This window comes from Ips typographus, linkage group LG5, assembly GCF_016097725.1.
Source record: "Ips typographus isolate SLU linkage group LG5, UJ_Ityp_2.0, whole genome shotgun sequence".
NCBI classification, from domain to species: Eukaryota; Metazoa; Arthropoda; class Insecta; order Coleoptera; family Curculionidae; genus Ips; species Ips typographus.
In genome coordinates this window covers 3,055,072-3,065,045 of record NC_138426.1, presented here as the reverse complement: position 1 = coordinate 3,065,045, position 9,974 = coordinate 3,055,072, and the positions used below count along the sequence as shown (strand labels likewise).

The 9,974-nt window shown below is 33.5% G+C and overlaps 1 protein-coding gene across 2 annotated transcripts in view; it reads left to right on the top strand.

Annotated features, from left to right (window-relative positions):
• The first annotated feature begins 4,031 nt into the window (after positions 1-4,031).
• Positions 4,032-9,974, top strand: part of LOC145729998 (hydrocephalus-inducing protein homolog) — a 93,060-nt gene continuing 87,117 nt past the window's right edge. For both annotated transcript variants that reach the window (XR_014178494.1, XM_081981019.1), the window contains exons 1-6: positions 4,032-4,203; positions 5,690-5,887; positions 5,941-6,145; positions 6,229-6,524; positions 8,663-9,019; positions 9,073-9,310. Coding sequence is in view for 1 of the 2 variants with exons in the window: in XM_081981019.1 (XP_081837145.1) it covers positions 4,069-4,203; positions 5,690-5,887; positions 5,941-6,145; positions 6,229-6,524; positions 8,663-9,019; positions 9,073-9,310 (1,429 nt within the window). In the remaining variant the exon portion in view is untranslated. The remainder of the gene's footprint in view (positions 4,204-5,689; positions 5,888-5,940; positions 6,146-6,228; positions 6,525-8,662; positions 9,020-9,072; positions 9,311-9,974) is intronic.

Genomic DNA, 9,974 nt, shown 5'->3' with positions numbered 1-9,974 from the left:
AGAACGTCAAAACTAATGATGAAACTTAAAAATTGACTAGGAAAATTGAAAGTTGACTTGAAAACGTCAAAACTGGAAATGAAAATTAAAAATTGACTACAAAATTGGAAAATTGTCTTGGAAACTTGAAATTTGGCTTGGAAATGTGAAAACTGGAGATAAAAATTGAAAATGGACTACAAAATTTGTAAATTAACGTAAAAACAGAAAAATTTACTAGGCAACGTAAAAAGTGACTAGAAAACAAGACAATTAACTAAAAAATTTACTACAAAACTTGAAAGTTGACTTGAGAACGTCAAAACTAATGATGAAACTTAAAAATTGACTAGGAAAATTGAAAGTTGACTTGAAAACGTCAAAACTGGAAATGAAAATTAAAAATTGACTACAAAATTGGAAAATTGTCTTGGAAACTTGAAATTTGGCTTGGAAATGTGAAAACTGGAGATAAAAATTGAAAATGGACTACAAAATTTGTAAATTAACCTAAAAACAGAAAAATTTACTAGGCAACGTAAAAAGTGACTAGAAAACAAGACAATTAACTAAAAAATTTACTACAAAACTTGAAAGTTGACTTGAGAACGTCAAAACTAATGATGAAACTTAAAAATTGACTAGGAAAATTGAAAGTTGACTTGAAAACGTCAAAACTGGAAATGAAAATTAAAAATTGACTACAAAATTGGAAAATTGTCTTGGAAACTTGAAATTTGGCTTGGAAATGTGAAAACTGGAGATAAAAATTGAAAATGGACTACAAAATTTGTAAATTAACCTAAAAACAGAAAAATTTACTAGGCAACGTAAAAAGTGACTAGAAAACAAGACAATTAACTAAAAAATTTACTACAAAACTTGAAAGTTGACTTGAGAACGTCAAAACTAATGATGAAACTTAAAAATTGACTAGGAAAATTGAAAGTTGACTTGAAAACGTCAAAACTGGAAATGAAAATTAAAAATTGACTACAAAATTGGAAAATTGTCTTGGAAACTTGAAATTTGGCTTGGAAATGTGAAAACTGGAGATAAAAATTGAAAATGGACTACAAAATTTGTAAATTAACCTAAAAACAGAAAAATTTACTAGGCAACGTAAAAAGTGACTAGAAAACAAGACAATTAACTAAAAAATTTACTACAAAACTTGAAAGTTGACTTGAGAACGTCAAAACTAATGATGAAACTTAAAAATTGACTAGGAAAATTGAAAGTTGACTTGAAAACGTCAAAACTGGAAATGAAAATTAAAAATTGACTACAAAATTGGAAAATTGTCTTGGAAACTTGAAATTTGGCTTGGAAATGTGAAAACTGGAGATAAAAATTGAAAATGGACTACAAAATTTGTAAATTAACGTAAAAACAGAAAAATTTACTAGGCAACGTAAAAAGTGACTAGAAAACAAGACAATTAACTAAAAAATTTACTACAAAACTTGAAAGTTGACTTGAGAACGTCAAAACTAATGATGAAACTTAAAAATTGACTAGGAAAATTGAAAGTTGACTTGAAAACGTCAAAACTGGAAATGAAAATTAAAAATTGACTACAAAATTGGAAAATTGTCTAGGAAACTTGAAATTTGGCTTGGAAATGTCAAAACTGGAGATAAAAATTGAAAATTGACTACAAAATTTGAAAATTAACTTAAAAACAGAAAAATTTACTGGACAACGTAAAAGTTGACTTGAAAACATCAAAACTGGAGAACAAAATTGAAAATTTACAACAAAATTGAAAAATTGTCTAGGAAACTTGAAAAGGTCAAAACTGGAAATGAAAATTTTAAATTGACTAGAAAATTTAAAAACAACTTCAACTGGTTATGAAACTTAAAAATTGACTACAAAATTGAAAAATTGTCTAGGAAACTTGAAATTTGACTTGGAAATGTCAAAACTGGAGATAAAAATTGAAAATGGACTAAAAAATTTGTAAATTAACTTAAAAACAGAAAAATTTACTAGACAATGTAAAAACTGACTAGGAAACAAGACAATTGACTAAAAAATTTACTACAAAACTTGAAAGTTGACTTGAGAACGTCAAAACTAATGATAAAACTTAAAAATTGACTAGGAAAATTGAAAGTTGATTTGAAAACGTCAAAACTGGAAAGGAAAATTAAAAATTGACTACAAAATTGAAAAATTGTCTAGGAAACTTGAAATTTGACTTGGAAATGTCAAAACGAGATAAAAATTGAAAATGGACTACAAAATTTGAAAATTAACTTAAAAACAGAAAAATTTACTGGACAACGTAAAAACTGACTAGGAAACAAGACGATTGACTAAAAAAATTTAAAATTTACTAGAAAACTTGAAAGTTGACTTGAAAACGTCAAAACTGGAGATACAAATTGAAAATTTACTACAAAATTGAAAAATTGTCTAGAAAACTTGAAATTTGACTTGGAAATGTCAAAACCTAAAAATTGACTACAAAATTGGGAAATTGTCTAGGAAACTTGAAATTTTACTTGGAAATGTCAAAACTGGAGATAAAAACTGAAAATTGACTACAAAATTTGCAAATTAACTTAAAAACAGAAAAATTTACTAGACAACGTAAAAACTGACTAGTAAACAAGACAATTGACTAAAAAAAATTAAAATTTACTAGAAAACTTGAAGGTTGACTTGAAAACGTCAAAACTAGTGATGAAACTTAAAAATTGACTAGGAAAATTGAAAGTTGACTTGAAAACGTCAAAACTGGAGATCAAAATTGAAAACTGACTACAAAATTGGAAAATTGTCTAGAAAACTTGAAATTTGACTTGGAAATGTCAAAATTAGTTATGAAACTTAAAAATTGACTACAAAATTGGAAAATTGTCTAGGAAACTTGAAATTTGAGTTCGAATTGTCCAAACTAGAGATAAAAATTGAAAATTGACTACAAAATTTGAAAATTAATTTAAAAACAAAAAACTTTACTGGACAACGTAAAAACTGACTAGGAAACAAGACAATTGACTAAAAAAATTTAAAATTTACTAGAAAACTTGAAAGTTGACTTTAAAACGTCAAAACTGGAGATGAAAATTAAAAATTGACTACAAAATTGAAAAGTTGTCTAGAAAACTTGAAATTTAACTTGGAAATGTCAAAACTGGAGATAAAAATTTACTGGACAACGTAATAACTGACTAGGAAACAAGACAATTGACTAAGAAAAATTAAAAACAGTTTTGTCACATTGCAAGCCATCTTCAAACCAAATTAGTAGAATTTGTAAGATTGGTCACTTTGCAAACCATCTTCGAACCAAATTAGTAGAATTTGCCTGTTTTGTCACATTGCAAACCATCTTCGAACCAAATTAGTAGAATTTGTCAGTTTGGTCACCTTGCAAACCATATTTAAATCAAATTAGTAGAATTTGTCAGTTTGGTCATCTTGCAAACCATCTTCGAATCAAATTAGTAGAATTTGTCAGTTTTGTCACATTGCAAACCATCTTCGAACTAAATTAGTAGAATTTGTCAGTTTTGTCACATTGCAAACCATCTTCGAACCAAATTAGTAGAATTTGTCAGTTTGGTCACTTTGCAAACCATATTTAAATCAGCTGTGGTAAAAGAAAAACCGGTTATAGCAAAACGGTATAATTGACAGAGACACATTTAAAACTGCATGTACTAAACAAAGACAGAAAACTGAATAAAAAGTCTAGAAGGCGAAAACTTCGTGGCGGTGTTGTCAGATATTCATCTGGATGGAAAGTTATAATAAAAATTCATCTTTGCAGTATTCACCTCGTGGCAAAAGGTAAACCTTTCCGGAACATTTGCAAAACCCATAGAGAATGTAATTTTGAATTTTTTGACGCTGATGATACGCAACTTCAGCGTCCTCTTTACCAAACTCAGAACCAAAAACCCTAAACCTTACAATAACTATCAAAAATTAATATTTCTCCTTTGATCGCCATTATCTCATGTCGCTTCGTATGTATTAAGGATCACCTTGACATACCAGTGACAGTAAAACACTTTGCTTATTAAACTATCAAAGTAAAGTTGTCACACAACTTATTATTGGTTTTAAAAGATGTGTACGCGGGCGTACGATCACAATTTTGCTCACATATGTGATTCTATAAAATGTTCGGAAATTAAGAGTATAAAAGGCCAAGATGTTTTACCGTTTTTATTGGACAAGCATCCCGATGACGTGCAAAATGGGGTAAGTAACCTACAAGTCAACTACATTAATAAGTTTGTATGGGAATGCCCATAAAGCAAGAATACCTCTTGCTAGAATACAGAGAATACAATGTACAGGTCTGCTGCACTGTAGGTTCTACATGGACTATTCATCTGTATTCTGCAAACTCCTTGTATATCTATGCACAGACATCTGTGGTAGCTTCTAAACGTGTATGGTCCACTTAAGAGCCAAATTATTAAATAGATATCTTTTTCGTGCTAGAGCAGAAAGTAATCTGATCAATAATTTCACTTATCAGCTGTCCAGAAACAATACAGGCTTTGAAAAAATCGATCCAACCTACGGCGCTGTACTGCAGCAGTCATATCAGTCTTTCTACAGTCCAACGTTCAATTTGTTGAAAAGAATTACGGGTACATATGATCAATTATGACCAATTTGGTCAAATGCGACCAAATCGTACGACGTGACGCCGCAGTATCGTATCTTCGGCATATGTTTCGATCACTTGCATCCACTTACTAAATGACAAAATGGTCGGTTTATCAATTTAGTGAATCGGAATAAAACCATCAAACAAATATAAACCGGTGCGGGTTGCAGAATTCGGGACTACTACATACTGTGGCACGAGACGGAGCCTTCTGACCGTCTCCGACCGTCTGCCGTACTAACGCCAATATTCATTGGCTGGGAATACGGTCTCAGATAGATGGGCCAAGCAAGACTACTTCTTGTTACCCTCCCATCGCTGTAGACCAAAAGGATAGGTCTGGAAGAGGAAGTCGCTACAAGACCAGGAGTTTTTCCTTTCGGGAAGTTCCCAGAGTTGTCTCGGCATCCTCTGTCCTGGGAAAAGAGTGCCCCCGCTGACGGACGGGCTCTTCTAACGCTCTTCTTGTCCTCCATTTCTTGTTTCTTCGCCAGCTCGTCCATCTCTGGTGGTCCTGGCAAACTATAGGATGTCCAAACAGCCGGCTTTCGTCCGTCTGTTTTTACATCCTAAAGTTTTGGGAGTTAGGGTCTGGTGAGTAGGAGGAAGAAAAGATCTAAACCCTGTCGAAGGCCTTGGAGACGTCTAGCAGCACGGCTCCTGTCGTTTCTTTCCTGTTGAACCCTTCCGTGATGTACTCGGTCATCCTCAGGACTTGGAGTTTCGTTGATAGTGTCCTCCGGAATCCAAATTGCTCGTCAGGGATGACGTGCAGGGTTTCTTCTTGCTCCTTTAGCTTCCTGAGGATGATAACTTCTGCCACTTTTTCCAAGGATGGCAAGAGGCTGATGGGTCGATAATTCTGGGGAAACAGCGGGTCCTTTGGTGGTTTCGGGAACAGAATAACATCGGCTCTCTTCCAATCAGCAGGAAAGTGCCTCAGTCGAAGTATTGCGTTAACAATATTCAACAGAGTAGCTATCCCGCGTCCTGGAAGTTTTCTGAGTGCAATGTTTCCTATCTCGTTCCATCCTGGTGTCTTTCTGATGTTGAGGTTATTTCTTTTAGGTAAAACCATCAGAAATGTTCGCAGCTCTCATGCTTTCCACGGAAGGACTATTAGCAAAACTGCGTTCACCACTTCGAAAATATAAGATTGGAAGTAAAGAAGATGCTTTCGTCAGATGTCCGGAAGCAATAATATTTCAAAACTTTGAATTAGGACATGTTTATAATGCTTCGTTATCCATCACCAATCAGAGAGGGGTAAGATAACTGTTTTCTTGGATTATTGATTTACTATTGGAGTTTTGTTTTAGAGTCCTCAAAATTTGAAACTTTGCTTTGAGACATCCAAGTTTTTTTCACTGTCTGGAAACCCTGATCAGAATAAACTGGTAAAATTAAATCCAGGATTACCTCAGAACTATAAAATAACATTCATTCCTACCGATACACAACGGGATTTTTTTCATATAATATGTTTCTCTAGCGACGATGAGCAGTTTTCAGTTCCCATATTTGGTAAGTTTTTCTGATTATACATCATTTCAACTGTTTCCAGAATATTTCATTTTACTGAAATAGTAATTATTGATTATTTCTAGCATTGGGTTCAAACCCAATAGTGAATATACCGGATGTAATTATTTTGCCACCCACTGTGATCAAAGTGGCGACTGAGCAAACCATAGTTGTAAAAAATACTGGAAATATGGATTTTAATTTTTCTCAAGTGACAGAGAAACCAATCTTTACTAATTTAGTTAACGGCATTTTACCGCCAAATGAAATATTTGAGTTGACATACAGGTGTTACCCCATTAAAACTGGTCAAAATAAAGGGAAAATCAAGATATATTTTAGACAGGATTTTTGCCTGCTAATTGATATTGAATGTGAGGTAAGTAGTACAAAACAATCGCATTATAACAACAAATATTTGAAAATGAAACTATTTTTAAAATGTAATTTGAACATCCTGAAAAACCGTTATTATTCAGTTTTCGAAAAAGTGTTACGCTTATTTTTGCGGACTATTTCGTTGAGTTACTCCGGACATCCTGTATATGTGCTGATAATGTAGGGTTAGTTTAGGTCACCTCATACTATTGGCATTTCAAGATAAGAGTTACTCCCTCTGGTGATCATTTTTGAAAACAGTTCTGGTCATACCAGCTGTCATTTCTCTGTTTGTTTACCAAATTGATTTTGGTTAGGAATTTAGCACGTTTAGCAAGTCAAAATTTCAAATTACCGTATCTCGCTTAGTTTTTGGTCTGTGACAATCACCAACCACTCAAAATGTAGCTTACAGTCTCCTTTTTGCGACTGCCGCCTTGAAAGTACACAAAACGTCCACTACTATACATGGTGTGTACAAATTCAAGATCATGACAATTTAGGACACTCTGTATAGTTTACACTGTATTTAAACGCGCTAAGATGGTTGGGTTGGGCTAAGAAAGGTTTTTTGAGTATTTTTCTACTCTTGCACTTTTTTCGTAACTGTACCTGTTTTTGAGATATTGATGGAAAAAGAGTTTAGGGCCAAAATTCAATTCTGTTTTCAAAATAAAGTCACAATTTGAAATTACCTTATCTCGCTTAGTTTTTGATCTACGACAATCACCAACCACTCAAAATGTAGCTTACAGTCTCCTTTTTACGACTACGGCTTTGAAAGTACACAAAATGGTGCTACTATACAGGGTGTGTACAAATTCAAGATCATGACAGTTTAGGACAGTCTGTATAGATCACACTGTATTTAAACGCGTTAAAACTGGTTAGGTTGGGTTAAGAAAGTTTTTTCTGAGTATTTTTCTACTCTTGCACTTTTTTCGTAACTGTGCCTATTTTTGAGATATCGATGAAAAAAGTTCAGGGCCAAAATTCAATTCGGTTTTCAGAATAAAATCAAAATTTGAAATTACCGTATCTCGCTTAGTTTTTGGTCTACGACAATCACCAACCACTCAAAATGTAGCTTATAGTCTCCTTTTTCCGACTGCGGCCTTGAAAGTACACAAAATGATGCTACTATACAGGGTGTGTACAAATTCAAGATCATGACAATTTAGGACATTCTGTATAGATCACACTGTATTTAAACCCGTTAAAACTGGTTAGGTTGGGTTAAGAAAGTTTTTTTGAGTATTTTTCTACTCTTGCACTTTTTTCGTAACTGTACCTATTTTTGAGATATTGATCGAAAAAGAGTTTAGGGCCAAAATTTAATTCGGTTTTCAAAATAAAGTCAAATTTTCAAATTACCGTATCTCGCTTAGTTTTTGGTCTGTGACAACCACCAACCACTCAAAATGTAGCTTACAGTCTCGTTTTTCCGACTGCGGCATTGAAAGTACACAAAATGGTGCTACTATACGGGGTGTGTACAAATTCAAGATCATGACAACTTAGGACACTCTGTATAGTTTACATTGTATTTAAACGCGTTAAGATGGTTGGGTTGGGCTAAGAAAGGTTTTCTTAGTATTTTTCTACTCTTGCACTTTTTTCGTAACTGTACCTGTTTTTGAGATATTGATGTTCAGGGCCAAAATTCAATTTTGTTTTCAAAATAAAGTCAAAATTTCAAATTACCGTATCTCGCTTAGTTTTTGGTCTACGACAATCACCAACCACTCAAAATGTAGCTTACAGTCTCCTTTTTACGACTACGGCTTTGAAAGTACACAAAATGGTGCTACTATACGGGGTGTGTACAAATTCCAGATCATGACAATTTAGGACACTCTGTATAGATCACACTGTATTTAAACGCGTTAAAACTGGTTAGGTTGGGTTAACTCTTATTACAATTTCGGACACTAATTACTTACATTTATTACAACTAATTAGGTTGGGTTAAGATAGCTTTTTTGAGTATTTTTTACTCATGCACTTTTTTCGTAACTCTGCTTGTTTTTCAGATATTGATGAAAAAATTTGTCCTTGTAATAATAGATTCTCAAAATTCCATTAAAATTTTATACAATTTTTCACAGTCAAACTGAACTTTTAAATCACAACTTTCAGGTTGGATGTGCACAACTGAATGTCGTTCCACAATATCTATCATTTGACGATACGTATATGGGTCTCACATCTAAGAAGATTTTAACTTTGCATAATCAGAGTGACTTTACATTACTGTTTGCTTGGAAAATAAGTGACCGAAAAGAAGAAAAAGAAAGAATTTCCAAATTAAAGGATTTAATGAAAGATATGAAAAATTACGAACAAACTAGATGCGAAAAATTGGAATATATGGGCATCGTTGATAGAGAAGACCACGAGAAAATTTACGAAAAGATTTTTGTTGATGAAGCTAATGAGCTACGACACACAAAGGAATTCTTGTATCATTCCAATTTCTTTGATATTGTCCCTAAGGCGAGTTAACAGCAAATCGTGTTAACTTACAACATAAAAGAAAGGAATTTTAGATCGGAAAAGTCCTGCCCAGAACTCAATTTGAATTTATTGTTATATTCACTCCAGAAAAAAATATTCCTTACGAATCATCAGCGTTTTTGGATATTGCAGGAGTCGAAAAGAGAATAAAAACTTCGTTTTTGGGATACGGTATTGGCCCATTGGTGGAACTTGTAGTAAAAGATCTAGACATTGGAAAAATATATCTGACTGATAAACATCAATACGAACTTGTGATTGCAAACAAAGGTAAGCAATATTACACTGATAGTAAGTATTAGTAGGTTGGGTTGCAGTGTACTATGAGATGCTGTCCAAAAAGTGTAGTTCCATCCAAAATAAAGGAAGATGTAATGTGTGAAACGCCACGAGGGTGGCTTTTACTTGAAACACAAAATCTGAATATTAACTTTTAAGGTTAAACATTTTAGTTTATTTCCCCGATCAACTTATGTTTCGCCAAATACTCTTTTATGTTCGTGTACCTTGTGCGTAGCTTAGCATCCCTGCAGGACAGCGGAAGCTTATCTCCATCAACCTTACATAGCTCACACTCTTTATTTGATCGGTTCCACTCCCTTAAGCCACTCTCTTATCACCCATTCATCCACTTTCTTCCAATCACACCAGTCGGTTGATGTCTTCTCGATTTCCTCGTTCTTCCTTTCCGCTCAAACAATCCAAATAATCAAAAAAGGAGTCTGTCAAGGATGCGTACTATCGCCTACACTTTTCAATTTATACTCACAAGCGATCTTTGACGATGCTCTTCATGATGCCACAGAGGGAATAAAGATGAACGGAGAACTCTTCAATAACATTAGATACGCGGACGACACTGCCATCATAGCTATTAGTCTTGAAGATCTTCAGAGCTTATTACAGAAGGTGAACGATGTATCCGAGGAATTCG